The sequence below is a fragment of the Rousettus aegyptiacus genome, unplaced genomic scaffold (assembly GCF_014176215.1).
Source record: "Rousettus aegyptiacus isolate mRouAeg1 unplaced genomic scaffold, mRouAeg1.p scaffold_m13_p_4, whole genome shotgun sequence".
Classification (NCBI taxonomy): domain Eukaryota; kingdom Metazoa; phylum Chordata; class Mammalia; order Chiroptera; family Pteropodidae; genus Rousettus; species Rousettus aegyptiacus.
This window is the reverse complement of record NW_023416307.1, coordinates 148666831-148683662: the sequence shown is the minus strand read 5'-3', so window position 1 is coordinate 148683662 and position 16832 is coordinate 148666831. Positions and strand designations below refer to the sequence as shown.

The following is a 16832-nucleotide window of genomic DNA, read 5'->3' as shown; positions in this document are numbered from 1 at the left end:
TAAACTGGCATAATGGCAGAAGTAAGGTAATTCACTACATCGTTTTTCATTGCAAACTCAATGTCCTTAAGTAGGAGATGGTAAATCTACACAAAGGAATATTATACATCTATGAAAAGGACACAGAAGCTCTATGTACTGACATAGAAACATAGTCAAGTTATTATGAAATGAATAAAGCAAAGTATAGAACGGTATGTACGGTATGCTTTTGCGGGTAACAAAGGGAGAAAATAAGAACATTCATATCTGCTTATCTTTCAATATAAAACACTAGACGGATATACAGAAAACTAACTAAAGAAGTTATCTGTTGGAGAGGCCAGGAGAGAAGAGATGAGAACACAGAGAGCTTAAGACATTCCACTGTCTGCCTTTTGTTTCTTTTGAATGATGTAACAAGTAAATGCAATGCTTATTAATGAAATAGTTTTATTAAAATAACCACTCTGGACAAGAATTTAGCAATTTCTTAAAAAGTTAAACATACATCTCCCATACGACTTAGCCATTCCTGGGTTTTTCATTTCCAAGAGAAATGAAAGCTCATGTCGACGCCAAGACTTGTATGTGGTTTTCATAGTCTTTTTATTTATAGTAAAAAACTGGAAACAACCTAAATGTCTCTTATTAGGTGAATAAGATAAACCAATTGTGATCCATTCACACCATGGAATACCACTGAGCAATAAAAGGAACAAACCGTTCTGTACATGTAACAACATGGATGAATCTCGAAATGATTACACTGCGTTAAAGTCAGATAAAAACTATTCAATTACGATTCCCTTTACATATAATTCTAAAAAGTACAAACGAATCTATAGTGATAAGAAAACATACCAGTGGTTTCCAGGGGCTGGGGGTGGGGAAGAAGGATGAATTGCAAAGGTGCATTAGAAAATTTTCGAGGCATGGAAATGTCCATTATCTTGATTTTGGTGACAGTTTTATGGAGGAACACTTACCTCAAAAATTATCAAGCTGCAAACTTTATATATGTGCAGTTTATTATACATCAATTATACATCAATAAAATGGTAAAAAACAAAAAAACAAAAACTCCAAACCAAAAAATGATCTAAGTGTGAGAGAGGAATGAACTAGATATATATGTATCTGGTTTAAAAAAATTTTTTAAATGTAACTTTGAGCAAAAAGGCAATACTGTATTCTGGTTATGGATACTGTTTTGTTTTGTTTTTGTTTTTGTTTTTTCTTTCTAAAGATGTCTAATAGAGAGAACTGATTCCTTGAATGAAAGAGAGTAAGGGAGAGAGAATTTAAAAATTTAAAAGAACGTATATAACATATGTTCTCAGATCATACTCAAATTAAACTAGAAATCAACAGTAGAAAGATAGCTGGAAGATTTCGAGATTAAACAACACACTTCTAGTTAACATGAGTCAAAGGAGTCTCAAGAGAAACGAAAAAATATTTTAAACTAAACGAAAATGAAAATATAGCTGATCTAAATTTGTGGATGCAGCAAAAGCAATGCTTACAGGAAAATTTATAGCATTAAAATACATATTTTAAAAAAGAGCTGAACTCAATAATCTAAGATTCCATGTCAGGAAACTAGAGAAAGACAGGCAATTTAAGCTTAAAGTAAGCAAAAGAAAAGAATAAAAATTAAAGCTCAAGTCAATGAAAATAAATGGAGGAAAAGTGTAGAGAAAATCAAAGAAACTGAAAGCTGGCTCTTCGAAAGATCAATAAAATTGATAAACCTCTAGCCAGGCTACCCAAGAAAAAAAGAGAGGACACAAATTACCAATACGAAAATGAAAGAAGAGTCAGCACTACTGATCCCATCCACAAAGGGCAATTAAGGAGTCTTAAGAACAACTCCATGGCCATAAATTTGACCGATTAGATGAAATGGATCAATTCCTTGAAAGACACAGACTGCCAAAACTCGAACATGGGTAGCCAGCAGTAACATAACATATGAAAACTAGCGGGCCTCCAACCTCAGCTCGCAGGAGGTCCGGCAGCTGTGGGGGAAAGGCGGCAATACAACTCGAGAGCTGGGAGCAGTGCACACAGGCCGGAGGGAAGGCTTCAAAGAGGAAGCGACGCGGAGGCACACGTCCGCCAGGACTGCTCAGGGCCCTCTCGAAATCAGCTCAGGCCGCAGCTGTACAGACTGACTTGTGTTGAAGTCTTAACCCCTCTTACCTCAGGATGTCACTCGAGTTGGAGATAGGGCCTCTAGAGAGCTAATTAACTTACAGTGAGGTCACCGGGTAGACCCTAACCTAGTGTGACTGGTGTCCTTATAAAAGGAGACTGGGATAATGAATAACACAACCGAAAGACACCAGGGGTCCACGTGCACAAAGGGATGACCGTATGAGAGGCAGCGGGAAGGCAGCCAGCCACCTGCAAACCACAGAGAAAAGCCTCAGAGGAAAAGGACCATGCCAGCACCTTGATCTTGGACTTCTGGCCTCCATAATCGTAAGATAATAAAGTTTTGTTCTTTAAACCACCCAGCCTGTGGTATTTCGTTCTGGCAGCCCTACCAAACTAATACAACAGCTAAACACATGATCTTTCTCCCCAAAACTAATTCCCTTCCACAGTCTACCATCCAACCCGAAGGCCAGCTATAAACTCCGCCTTCGCATCTCACGTTCGGTTCTGCACCATGGCCTGCCAGTTGGACCACCCGTCTCCCTCTCCTCCAAACCACCATCATTTCCCATCCAGATGATCTTGAAAAACCTCAGTGGTCTCCCAACATGCACTACAGACACCCCCACCTGCTCTCCCCCTTCGCCCAGAGAGATCTTTTTCAAACAAACATTACCATGTCACATCTAACCCCCATCCCTATGGCGCTTCAGTGGCTGACCATAGCTTTTAGGATAAAGACAAACTCACTGACATGGCCCATATGACTCAGCCCATCCTCTGCCTCCCTCTCTGCTCCCCAGCTAAATTGGCTGTCGTCAATTCCATGAGTAAGCAGTGCTCTTTCTTGCCACTGGGCCTTTGCACATGCTGTCCCCTCTGTCTGGAATGTTCTCTCCCATCCACCGTCTGGCCAACCCCACTGACTCTGATCTTGGCTGACTACTATTTCCTTGGGGACTTTCCTTGACTCCCCCTTCCAGGTCTAGGCCACATTCCTTTATAATAAGCATTTGGAGAAGTGAGTTCCTTTCCTTCAATGGCCTCTCAGTTTATAACCAAATATTCTTTTGCAAGAGTCTTTGATTCATATGGCAATCTCCCCCACTCAAAGGGAAGCTCTGGAAGAGCAAGGACAATGCTCTTTTTGAAGAACATCATCAAATCTCAGCACCCCGCACAGTGCCTGAAGAAAAGTAAGTCTCGAGTGATACCTACTTACATCTGATTTATGAATGAATGAATGAATGAAATTGGAAAAGAATGAAGGAGAGAGCACTTCAGCCATAGGTAAAAAGGTGCTGAGAGTTCTATCAAGACCACCACCTCTGCAGTTTGATGAAGCCAGAACAGTGTATTTATGAATGTAAAAAGGCGAGCGTGGATCCCCAAAACAACTCCCCCACATGTACACTAGGTACATACCCAAATTCTGGAAGGTCTGTGTCAAAATGCACACTGTCCTCATAGAAGACATTCAGCTCTGCATCAACAGCAACAACTTTCACCTGGAAGGCATTTTAAAAAGTGGTGTATGGACTTTTCTTCGGCTTCCACACTGGTGCAAGGGTACGAACATCACCAGGTGAAGCCCAGCACGCGAGAGATGTATGGTTCAGCCTGAAGGCCTCTTGGAAGGCTGAGGTGCATCATCATAGCTATGGCAACAAAGCCTCATCTGGGGACATACCCAAAGATTTAATAAAATGAAGAAGCTGAGGCTAAGTTCAAATGCCTTATGTAGCTCAAGGAATCTCTACCCACAAACAGCCAAAACCAAGCCCCCAAAGATAGACGTTCAAAGATGAGCTGGTTTCCTGTGCCTGGCAAGGAGGCCTGAGAAGGTCCTAGAGGGGAAGGAATGGCAGGCGAGATTTGGAGATCTCGCCTGGGGTCCACATCTGCAGGTATCTGAGAGACCAAGCAAGGCCCCATAGGCCATGGTCATGGTCCAGAAGCACATAGTATTCCAATGCAGGAGACCTCCAGACTCGGGGGTACAATTCCTTTCCTGGACAGATGGGGAAACTGAGGTCTAGCAAGGCGACCTGACTTCTCCAGGACCCCACAGGAAGGCCTACCTTCCTGACCCATTTGAGAAGAGGGCGTTGACGGCAACTGTGGTGATTTCCCAAGTTAAGGAGCCCACTGGCAGGCACCCCAAGCCCTGTTTGAAGGCAAATTTTGAATGCTCGCCTGTCTGCAGGGTCCCGGGAGCAGCAGGGCCTGTTCTCTGGCCAGCGGCGTCGGGCACCTTAACCCAGGCACACTGGTGCCAACCAAGAGTGGAACAAAGTTCATGTGTACCCTGGGCCCATTTCGCTTAAAAAAAAAAAAAAAAAAAAAGTTTCGAGCCGTGATCTGGTTCCAGGTCACTGGTCATTCCCGTGTGCGCACTTCTGCTCCCCTGTCTCGCAGTAGCTGGGTTCCTTCGGGTCCCTGCCACCCTGTGGCTCCGACGGCGCGCGAGCCCGCCGGGTCCCCTGGGTCCTCTCGGCACTTCTCAGCCAGGTGCCCGCAGGATCCCGCCGCGGGAGGGCCGGGGGAGGGCAGGGGCCGCCGTTTCCGGGAGCGCCGGGTCCGGGCCGGGTCGCGCACGCACCTCACGCGCGCGTGGCGCTGGCGAGCCGTGGTCCCCGAGGGCCGGCGGGTCTTGGAGAAGTCCGAGACGCAGTTGCGCCCGAGGCTCGGCCCTGCAGTCGCCGCACCCAGGTGCCCGCCAGCCCGCCCGACGTCGCAGAGCCGGCGGCGGCCGCTACCCGCCCGGACCCGGGGCCGCGACAGTACCTGCTGCGTGCTGAAGTCCCAGCCCAGGCAGCAGCGGCGCGTGGCGGGGTCGGCCATAGCCGCAGAGCGTCGGTGTCTGTGGGCGCGCTCTTCGGTCCTTCCCGCGGCGTGACTGTCGCCGCGCTCCGACGCCCAGAGACGCAGGAGCCCGCCCCTCGCCCCGCCCGGCCGGACTCCTGACCCGAGTCACAGGCTGGCTTGTGCTCTGACGCCGCCTGCCGGGCGACAGGGGCGGGGACGCGCGCCCAGCCCGAGCCTGGGGCTTCGCGGCTGTTAACAAGACACCGGTGCCCCTTGCGCAGCCTGCTTGCCACCAACCCAGCTCCACCCCGCCCCTCTCCTCCGCCCCATCCAAATGTGGTCTCTGCAGAGGCCTTGCCCTAACGCGTGCTGTGTCCCTCCGAGGACACATGGGCCAGAGGTTTCCACTTTAAGCCAGCTTGTCCCTGCCTGTCTCTCTAGCGGTCCTGGGCCTGGAGACCACCATGGCTGGGTCTTGCGAAGCGAAACAGCTGTCCACTCATGGCGGCGACTCAGGGGTCACAGGAAAATGTGCCCTGGGGCTGGAGACACTGGGCTCCAGGAGCAAATCTGAATGGTTCCCCAGCTCTAGCCTGTGCACACCACCTCCGTATTTAAAACCAGAACTCCCGATGCCCCCACAGACGGCTGCTTTCCCTTCTGACCTCAGCTGGTGTTCATGATCTAATGCCTGCCTGGCATGGTGTAGGGGAAGTGAGAACCAAAATTAGACCCATTCCCTTTCTTCCTAGAGCTGAGGACACCTTTCCATCTTCTCATTCCACCTGGCTATATCCTTCTTACCCCTAGAACTGACTTCTGGAAGCCCTGCCAGCACCCACCTAGGTGAGCTGCTTCTCCCAGCGCTTGGGGGCCCATCAGACACAATGGTCTGCTTATCTATTTCTGTCTTGCTGAACTGCCTGGAGGCCTGATCTCCTGGAGGCCCGAGGTCCCAAGATCAGTAACAGAACTGGGCCCAGAGCCAGTAAGATTGACTCCAGAATCCACATTTAACCACTAAACAAGACAATTTGCTGGGCAGCCTTGTGAGAAGGCCGGTGGCAATATACAAATGTCTCATGAAGGCCGAAGCTGCTGGCTCTTTCTCAAGCTGCCTCACAGGGAGGCCTTGTCTTATTCACGGTATTTTTCTCTTGGGCTGTGGCGCCTACCCCGTTCTGGCGGCTCATCCTTTCACAGAGGCCTGAAAGGCCATTTATCTGCATAAGGAGATTGCACATCCCTGATCATCAGATCCATTAGCAAGAAACAAAGACAGGTGTCTTAATTCCAGGTTGTCGATGCCTCTCACGTTGTCTTCCCTGTTGATATCCTGAAAAGGGGCACCCAGTAGTAGAGGGGTTGGGGGGAACCCTTGGGAAGTGCTGCCATGGCCGGAAGCTGGTCTTTTGCTAATCATGCTCCAAGCTTGAACTGGGCTCCCTTGCACAGAACCTGTTAAAAAATAAATAAAAAATAAAAAACATCGCTCTGACTTGGGAACAAAGCAGAAACTGCACTGGAGGTGCCTCTTCACAGTGATGGGGATACCCACAGTCTTGTGGAAGAAAAAAGGGTTCTATGGAAAGTGCCCTCGCAGGGTGATCTGATCATAAATTCCTAATAGGGCAGGTCATGGTGGGTAGTCAGCCCCAGGCCTGTAACTTATTTAGTGAAAGATTTTAAGCCCACCCTGGCTATTGTCCTAGTGCATCTAGGTTAGCACACCTTCGAAATGCCAAAAGTAATACCCCTTGAAGGAGGTATTAACTCTCCGAGAACACATAATCTTACCGACTTTCCTGGAACCCAACCCCCACCTTGCTTTCCCTCACCTCCATGTAATCTTCCTTACATTCCTTCCTTCATTTCACATGCACAAAAGAAGTTGAAAAACTGTTACGTGGCAGAGCAATTGAGATCTTGTTCCCTAGCATATGTTGTCAGTTTGGCTCAAATAAACTCATAAAAATTTTCTACAAGTTTGGATGTTTTACTTCGACAGTCCCCAGTAAGTCTCCTCCCCTTATCCAGGCCCTCAGTGAAACTCCCGCCTGAGGGCAAAGCCCACCCATAGAAGAGGAATCACAGGAATCCCATTTGCATACTAAATAGGAAAATCACCTAAGATGCTCTGTGGAGAATGAGGCCAAAGGAGAGGAAAGGAAAATTGGTTCCAACATAGTTACAAGAGGCCTGAGCAAGTCAGAGGTGCTGAGAATGGGGCGAAGTAGACGGACACAAGAGATATTTAGGAAGCTCTGGGAACCTTGTGGACAGAGAGGTGGGAGTCGAAGGTAATGCCCAGTTTTCTGGGTTAGGTAACCCTATTGGTTAACTATGGACACATAACGAAACTCGCCAAAACTTGGTGGCGAGTTTTATTGTCTTGTATTGTCCCTCACACGCCAGCCAGGTCAGCGAGGGTAAGATGATCTAGTAGGCGAGGATAGGTCCGAGTGGCCCTGCTACATGTGTCTCCCATCTTTCTCTTCCGGGGATCAGCAGAGGACTCCTGGCATGCTCCTCTCATAAAAGCAGAAGAGCAGAAGAAGGGGAGGCCTCTGAAGGTCTAGGCTTGGACCAGGCACTTCCCGCTCTATGCCGCTGGCCAGAGTCTCATGGTCAGCTCAGAATCAAGTGGTGGGAATGAGGCTGTGCATGGCAAGGGTATGGTACAGGGAAGGGTGAGAATTTGGGGCCACCAGTTCAATCCGCCATAGCCGCTAGCAGATGAGGGATGGTTTTATTCTCCAAGTTAGGGAACATGGGTGGAGAAGCAGGCTTGTGGGGACAAAGGTGAGTTTAGTGAAGACATGGGATGTCTGAGTGGAGATATTGAACAGGTAGTCGGCATGTGGCCTCTAGCTCAGAAAAGAAAAGAGGTCCGGGGTAAAATCAATGGTTTGGGAGTTATCAGCTCCCAGTGGCAGTGGGAGGAGACCACCGGAGAGCCTGGTGGGAGCCTGTAGAAGAACCTTCCTAGGAGGTGGCATTCAACAGGGTCAGATGATGCATGCATAGAAACCTGTCCCCGGTTCAGCAGTGAGGAGGAAGGTCTTTGAAACCTCAGCAAGTATGAACGTCGTGGATCCCCCAAAGGCCTTAGTTGTGTGTGTGTGTGTGTGTGTTTTAAATTTAGTACTGTTTTTACGATTTGTTCATATTGTTAAGGGTAGAAAATTTTCCAGTAAGCCAGCATTAAGGATTTACTTCTGATTCTGTTAACCAGGGTGTGGTAATCTGCTCAAAGATATGCTAACAGCCAACTTCTGCTTCTGTAATCTGTTTGCTTGATTGATGTTAACCAGATCTGCTAACGGTCATCTTCTGCTTCTGCAATCTGCTTACTTGTTCTAGGCTTTATAAACTGCTTCTTTGGGGAGCTTGGGGCTGATTCTCTAGTGGGGAGAATCAGTCGCCGACCAGCTAATAAAGGCTCATAATTCATCTCAATTGGCTCCGTGGGTCTTGGATTGGATGGCGCCACAATATGATTAATGTGTATTGTTTCAATACAACTACTAAGTTACTAGGACATAAATATATATTAAGCTGTTTGGACCTAACTACTTAATAAACAGAAACTCCTTTTGGCCTAGGAGTACTGTGAAAAAAATTGTTGAGATTCAAAGGGTGCTGGAAAGTGAAAACATTTGGGAACCCCTGGACTAGCTGGATGTTTCCAATTGTTCTACCATATTCAATAGTGTGTCGATGCCACATTTTACTATCCAAGCTCCCTGTGAGTGACACTTGAGTGGACTCCAGACTAATAAACAGCTTCCTAAATCAGTAGTTTTAAGAGTGAAAAGTTAGGAGTACATTGGTAGCTTTAATTTCTAAGCCTTCCACTTCCAAGACAAAGGTAAAAATCACTGCATTGAAATAATCAGAAATTAGGAAATGAAATAGACAAATCAAATATAATTTAGGTTCACTATTATATGAATCTGTCTGATGTTTTATAGATTTCATCTTGGGATCTGTTAGAAATTAAATAATTCTTCTGTTTATTCTATCTCAAAGTGTTATGGGTGGACAATTTTCCAGTAAGCCAGTATTAAATATTTACTTCTAATTCTGTTAACCAGGGTGTGGTAATCTGATCAAGGAGATGCTAACGGCCAACCGTTAACTAGGGTGGGTGATCTGCTCAGGAATGTGCTGGTGGCTATATAAACTGCCTCTTCTGGGAGCTCGGGACTGATCTCTTCTAACCCTGCGTGATGAAGAGTCAGTCACCGCCGCCGGCTGGCTAATAATAAAAGGCTCACAATTCATCTCAATTGTCTCCGTGGGTCTTGGATTTGAACGCACCACAACAATAGGTAGTGCAAATTCTTTGTAAGATGAGTGGGAAGTTGTTAAAACGGTGAAAATAAATACTTTAAAGTATAGCCTCTAGCAGGGCCAATGTCACTTAGATTTGTTTGTCCAAGTTTGAGGGTGAGGGGCGGGCTCTACTTCCAGTTAAATAAATAACTCATGCAGCTGAGGTTAAGATTTTTTTTTAAAGCTGATTTTGTGTTTTTGTCTGAAGAAAGTTTAAAGGACTTTGTTTAAGCAAAACATCCCAAAGAGCTCTGTAGACAAAGGTGCTTATTTTCACCAAAGTGTGAATTTGCCTGCTGTGTGTTTGTAGTCACTTCAGAAGCTAACTTGATTTTAGGAAAAATTTTTTGCCTTTTTTTGTTGTTATTATTATTTTTATGCCTACAGCACCTGGTCTTCCTAGGTGGACTCCCATCCAAGTACTAACCAGGCCCAACCCTGCTTATCTTCCAAGATCAGACACCAGGCTTGTTCAGGGTGGCCTGGCCATAGGCCATGGACCATGGCTCCACTGGGGAGCAAATCCAGGACCTTCTGTGTGTAAAGCAGACATGCTAACCACTACACCATGGAACCATGTCCTGATTTTAGGAAAATGTAATGTGTTTGTGGACATTCCCATTTTTTCTGATCCCTTGGGATCTACCTTCTACCCACTACATAAGCATGGAGGTAGATAATTAGACCCAGTAGTTCTGTATACACAAAAGAAAGTTCTGGAAAGTCATACTCTCAAGTTATTTACGGCTATATGTGGGAGTAGCATTTAGAAACTTGTGGTTAGAGGGTGATTTCTGCATTTTAATTATTGCTGATTAACTTTTGAACTAAATAAAGAAAAACAAACAGAATAGCAATAATGGAGAGCTCACAAGGTACTTAGGACTTTAAAACTACTCTCTTAAATAATTACTGGTCAAAGAGAAAATCAAAATACAACACACTATTTAGAAAGTGGGAAAATGAAAACATCCGTATTAGAACCGTGAGATATACTCAGAGATAAATGTATATTCTTGAATACTTTCATTAAAGAGTGAAAAGAAATTAACCCCACGTCGTGGGTAGAATTGTGTTCCCCCAAAATAGATGTTCAAGTTCTAACTCCCAGTACCTCTGAATGTGGCCTTATTTGGAAATGAGGTCTTTGCGGGGGTGTAATCAAGTTAAGATGAGGTCCTACTGGATTGGGGGGGGTGGTCCTAATCCAATGGCTGGTGTCTTTATAAGAAAAGGGACATTTAGATGCAGACACAGATGCAGGCATACAGGGGAGAAGGTCAGGTGCAGATGGAAGGAGAGATTGGAGTGATGCATCTGCCAAGACAAGAAACCCTGAGGATTGCTGGCACCCACTGGAAGCCAGAAGAGGCGAGGAAGGATTCTTTCCTGGATCCTCTGGAAGGGGCATGGCCCTGCCAAAATTTCATTTCAGACTTCTAACCTCCAGAGCTGTAGAAGAGTAAATTTCCACTTTAAGCCACCCAGTTCGTGCCAGTTTTTTTCAGCTGCCTTGGGAAACTAAGACATCACATAATTCAGAAGTTTTTTCGTTTTTTTTTTTTTTTTTTTTTTTAAAGCAAGCTACGGGAAAGCAGAAAGAAGGCAAAAAAGGAATGAGAAAAGAGTAAAAATATAAAAATGATAAATAATTCAAGAGCTAGTCTTTGAAGGCAGAGAAAAAGACAAACCTTGAAAAAAAATTAGAAACTAAAAAAAAACACAACTTGGTCAAATTGTATTTTCATTATTTTTTTAATATTTTGCTGGGATTAGTTTGTAATTGTTGCTTAAGATTTTTACATCTATGTTTATAAATGAGATTGGCATGCAATTTTTCTTTTTCAGACTGTCTTAATCTGTTTGTTTTAATCAAGGCTTTGCAAGACTCATAAATAAATCAGTTCAGAGGTATAATCTCTTCTGGGAAAGTTCATAAATTTGGATTATGTATTTCTAAGATAATGGAACTTAGATTTTTATCCTTTTTCATTAAAAAATAACTAAAAAAATGTGTGCCTTCTTTGGGAAGTTTAATGTCTTTATACATATCATGTATCTATATTTTTTAAAGTTCCAACATTACAGAAAAATACAAATAAAAAATTCTAAATATATCTTTGAAACCTATCCAGTAGAAATCACTCAACATTTTGGTGAACATCCCTCTACGTATAAATGTCTAAATTTTACATAACTGACATATATTACACATGCTGGTCTGTAAACTTTACTCAACATATGTCACAGATATCTTTTCATATGAGTAAATATAGAGCTTTATCATAAATTGTATTGATTACTTAGTCTGAACAATAGTGTCCCTTGGCGATGACTCTAAGGTTGTTTTCAGTTTTTCTGTATTTTAAATGCGTTGATGTAAGAAATATCCAAATTCATAGAGAATTTTTATGAGTTTATTTGAGCCAAACTGACGACAGCATAGGCCTTGTAACAAGATCCCAAATGCTCTGCAGAATAAGTTTTGCAGTGTCTTTTATGCATTTGAAATTAAAGAAGGAATTTAAGGAAGACTACATGGAGGCGAGGGAAAGCAAGGCGGAGATTGGTTTATAGGATAAGTTGATAAGATTATGTGCTCTCTGGAGGGTTAATACCCCCTCCAAGGGGTATTACTTCTGGTATTTCAAAGGCGTGTTAACTTGGATGCACAGGAACAATAGACAGGGCTGGCTTAAAACCTTTCACTAAAGACGTTACAGGCCTGGGGCTGACTACCCCGGAGGATCTACCCAGTTAGGGATTTATGATCAGATCACCCTGAAAGGTCATTTTCCATACAACTCCTTTTTTCATCCACAAATTTAACAAAGCTGCAATGAACATCCTTCTGTACAGATATTGTCATATTTGGATAACTATTTCCTTTGGGTGCATCCTAGAAGGAAGTAATAACCTGCAAAGAAAAGGCCAAAGTGAGAGGCGATAAGCGTTTTATATGAGATTAAAAATTAAAAAAAAAAAAAAATGAAAAGCTATTCAGGAAGCACAGATTTAGACAGAAACCCGAAGAGTGTTCTGATTAGAAAACAAAAGCCAAGGGAAGAGAAACAGATACGTCAGTAGAAGGAAGGAATTTCTATTGCTGCAGATAAGCCAACATAGTGATGCTAATTCTAAGCAATGATCTTTAATTCTCAGTCTTGTAGCCCACAGCCTCAGGTCATACCTGCTTTCTTGTTACCCTTGTGAACAGCCATTTAGGACACATGGTTGCCCTGTGCTTAGTCCGACGGTTATTTTGCCATTTTAACTTTCCAACAGTTTGAGGCTTGAGACCTGCAAAGCAGATACTCTGGGGTAGCAGCTCTGGCTCTCTTTTAAAGTAGCTCCATTTATTCCTTTTTTTTTCTTACAGTCCATTACTGAGCCAAAGGCTATACAAATATTAAATATTTGTATTTATTGCCAAAATCCCCTTCGGAAATGTTGCACAATTGGCACTCCTATCCACAGTGTGTTCTTCACTACTCAGTTCGTCTTTCTTTTTAAAAACTTAAACCTATGTCTACAACCATGCTACCCTGAACATGCCCGATCCCATCTGATCTCAGAAGCTAAGCAGGGTCAGGCCTGGTTAAGTATTTGGATGGGAGGCCACCTAGGAAGATCGGGTGCTGTAGGTGAAAAAAACAAAAGAAAGAAAGTTAAAACTTATACTTTTATTGATATGTAAGTCATATACCATATAATTCACCTATTTAGAGTTTAATAGATTTAGTATATTTCCAAAGCTATGCAACTATCACCACAATTTTTAGACATTTTCATCACCTGCAAAAGAAACCCCATTATCCACTCTTTCCCATTTCCCTCAAACCTTGGCCCCAGGCAACCATTTTGAGCCTCTATGGATTTGTCTATTCTGGGCATTTCAAATAAATGAAATCTTACCATGTGTGTGGCCTTTGGCAACTGACTTATTTCACTTACCATACTGTTTTCAAGATTGGGGCCCCAAAATATTCTATCATGTGGATGTACCACATTTTATTTATTCATTCATGGACATTTGGGTTATTTCTACTTTTAGGTTCTTGTAGATAATGCTGGTATAAACATTCCTGTACAAGTTTTCATGTGGCTGTGTGTTCTCATTTTCCTTGGGCATATACCCAGGAGAAGAATCACTGGGCCATATAAAAAAATTGACCTTTTGAGAAAGCTCTTTCCCTTTTAATTCCTAATATTGTTTATTCGTACCTTCTCTTTTTAAAAAAGAATTAATATTCTCAGAGGTTTTTCCATTTGTCCATGTAATTAATCTTTTTTTTAAAGTAATTTATTAATTTTTTATGGTGATATTGTTTAACAAAATCCAGTAAGTGTAAGCTGTACATTTTAACAATGAGGCATATATTTACACTGTGTGTTCACCTCCCATAGTAAAGTCCTTTCTGTCACCACATATTGGATCCCTTTTACCCAATCTACCCTTTCCCCCATTAATCTTCTCAACTAACTTTTGGCCTTCGTCTTCTATATCACATCTTTCTATTTCATTAATCTCTGCTCTTTCATTTACCATTTCATTCTTTATATATTTGGTGGGCATATTTACCTATTCTGTTTCTAACTGATTAAGTCGAAATACCTAGCTCATTAATTTTCAGCCTTTCTTCTTATTTGATATAAGCATTAAGACTCTAAGTTTTCCTCTTAGCATCATTTTAGCTGCATTCCATATACAATCTTTTTATCAATCAATCTTGAATATTTTCTAATTTCTATTGTGATTTCTCCTTAGACTCAGAGTTGTTTAGAAATACTTTAAAATGTCCAAATATGCAGAGATGTTATATTTATCTATTTTTTTATTGAACACTAACTTACTGATACTTCTACTTCAGTATGCATCAGAATCACCTGGAGGATTTGTTAAAACACAGATTCCCAGGCCCCATTCCCAGGGTTTCTGATTCAGTCTGCCTGGGTGGGGCGCTGCATTACATACAGTAGCCACTAGAGCTACAAGTGGCTATTTAAATTTAATTTGAACAAAATTAAAAATTTAATTCCTCACTCATATTATTCACATTTCAAGTGCCACGTGTGGTTGGTGGCTACTGTATGGGACAGCACAGATATACCTTCTATGAAACTGGACTGGTCTAATTGAAAAGGTCTAGGAGGCACAGCCTTAAATCTTTCAAAAGTCTTAATAAAGGATCTTCCAATTGGTTGCATTCTGGACCTGCTCTTGACCCTAAGGCCCAGAAATCTTTACTGCTAACAGGTGCCTTGGGTAAATTTGTTGAGCGAGGTCCACACATTTGTGTTTGAGAGCCACGTGTCCATGCCCCATCCTATTGGGCCTAAGTTATTTATGGCTTTGGGCCCCTAACTGATGTCCTCACGCTCACCCATGCTCCCCCAGGCCACCTGCCCTCAGCAGCCAGCGTGACCTCTGAGGAGGGCAAAGCTGGCTCAGATGTCTCCCTGATTAAAACCCATCAGAGGCTCCTTACTGTCCTCCAGATGAAGACCTGGGCCTCTGAGCCTGGTAACGCAGCAGGGTGAAGGGCAGGCATGGCATCATCCTCCATGGTGCTGGACATGGGACAGGGAACAGTGTTTGTGGGATGAATGAGCCTGACTGGTGCTGGGGGAGGCGTGCTGCTGGGCCGTCGCTGGGCAGGGCTGGGTCAGTCTGGGCCCTGCAGGCCGTGCTGCGTGATGACTGAGCTGGGACCCTGTGGGGCCTGCAGGGGCTGTGGGAAGGCAGGACAGAGTTCCGGGTGGGGAAGCAGCCGCCTGCCTTCGGCAGCCTGAGGTGACAGTCTGTCCACGCCTGCTCAGGTGAACGTGTCCTTCTCCCTATCCTTGGAGCTGCTCACCTATCAGAAGCTCCCGGCTGACCAGATGCTTCCTGGGGTGGACGTTCGGCAGAGCGCAAGTGGCGAGAAAGAGATGGTGTTTACCCAGGACCTGCTCCTGCAGTACGCCAACCAGACCGCTCAGGTGAGTCCCAGGCCTGCCCCATGTGCTGGGGGTGGAACCAGGCCGGACTCTGTTCTGGTGGGGCCCGAGGAGGATACACTGCAACAGGACCCTCAGAAATAAGAGGAGCCCTGGCTCTTCCCCGAGGGCCCAGCCCGGCCTGGCAGACGCCTTGCACATGGCTAGACGAGGGTCATCAATCCTTATCTTAGGAGCTCAGGTGAGGTGCTACAGTCATAAATCACGGAAGTCTTCCTGGAGAAAGTGGCATGTGAAGCCTCCTATTTAATTACTGGTTAATGGAGGGAGAAGGGAAGTTACATTGAAAGTCAGGCTGAAGGAATGGCCTGATGGGTGGGGACAGGAGGCAACCGAGGTAGCTGAGGGACAACTGTTGGGCTTATGTTGGGCTTCGAGCACCAGGGTGAGCACCACAGGCCTAGTTCTGTGGACCGTGACAGATCACAGGGCTGTGGTGTGGAGCCGAGCTGAAGGGGCCAAGGGAAAAAGTAAGATGGCCCGGAGCCCAAAAGGAGCACATGGCTGGACAAGAGGGGGAGGAAGGCAGGAGGGCGACCCCATCGGGGAGCAGAAACCAGAGCTTGATGAGGGCATGGGTGGCGAGGGCGCAGATGGCGTCTTCCTGGAACCTCAACCTGCACGGAATCCCCCCAGCAGCCGGGGCTTTAGACGGCGGCGCCGGCCCCCTTCCGCCCACCATGGTGCTGCTTGTGTGTTCCTCAGAAGTGTCACTACTCGGGGTCAGCGGGGCCCACGTGTCCCTGAGACCCTGGCTCAGAGCCTAGCAGGAGTGTGCAAGGTTGCCCGATCCCCATCAACTTAAAGGCTCTTTCCCCACAGGTGGTGCCCCTGCGGGCCACTGTGGCCGTGCCTGAGCTGCAGCTCTCCACCAGCTGGGTGGACTTTGGGACCTGCTTTGTGAACGAGGGGCGGGTCCGGGAGGTGTACCTGATGAACCTGAGCGGCTGCCGGAGCTCCTGGACTGTGCTGATGGGTATGTCGTGCCCCCTGTGCAGCCGGGCCAGGAGCCCCAGGAAGGGGCCTTTGTACCCTGTTCCTGCAGCCTGGCTCCCCAGGGCTGGTACCACCTGGGAATCCCTGCAGAGGTGGCCAGGTCCCAATCCTAAGTGATCCCCAGAGATCCAGAAGGCCAAGAAAAGCCAAGATCTTCTTAAATGAAAGCTATGTGGGAGGAGTTGCTCTCCTGAACACTAAAACTTGAATACATCACAGTCCCAGGAAAATGTGGTATTGGCACGAGAAAGACAAACAGACGAATGACACAGAAAAGAGAACCCAGAATCAAACCCACATGTACGGTCACTTGATTTATGATGGCCCCGAAAATGGTGAGGGGAAGACCATCTCTTCAACAAACACGAGAGCCCAGAAAAATTAGGCACGCATATCTTTTTAAATAAGCTGTTAAAAAAAAATTGAGAGTGAAATGGCTTTTAAAGGGGAAGAAGATACTTGCAACACATGTAACTAATAATGGACTTACCAAGAACATACAAATTATTCCTGCAGATCTATAAGAACAAGAACGACCAAATACA

The 16832-nt window shown here is 45.0% G+C and overlaps 1 protein-coding gene and 2 pseudogenes across 1 annotated transcript in view; 1 reads left to right on the top strand and 2 right to left on the bottom strand.

Moving 5' to 3' along the window:
- Positions 1–5047, bottom strand: part of XYLB (xylulokinase) — a 46324-nt gene extending 41277 nt beyond the window's left edge. Inside the window, 5 exon segments of the mRNA XM_016124034.2 lie at positions 3571–3653; positions 4034–4156; positions 4227–4313; positions 4315–4467; positions 4933–5047. Coding sequence (XP_015979520.2) covers positions 3571–3653; positions 4034–4156; positions 4227–4313; positions 4315–4467; positions 4933–4989 — 503 coding nt within the window. The 5' untranslated portion in view covers positions 4990–5047.
- A 4622-nt stretch (positions 5048–9669) lies between these two features.
- On the bottom strand, positions 9670–9785 carry LOC118602023 (annotated as a pseudogene).
- Positions 9786–12818: 3033 nt separating this feature from the next.
- Positions 12819–12938, top strand: LOC118602571 (annotated as a pseudogene).
- Positions 12939–16832: the final 3894 nt, after the last annotated feature.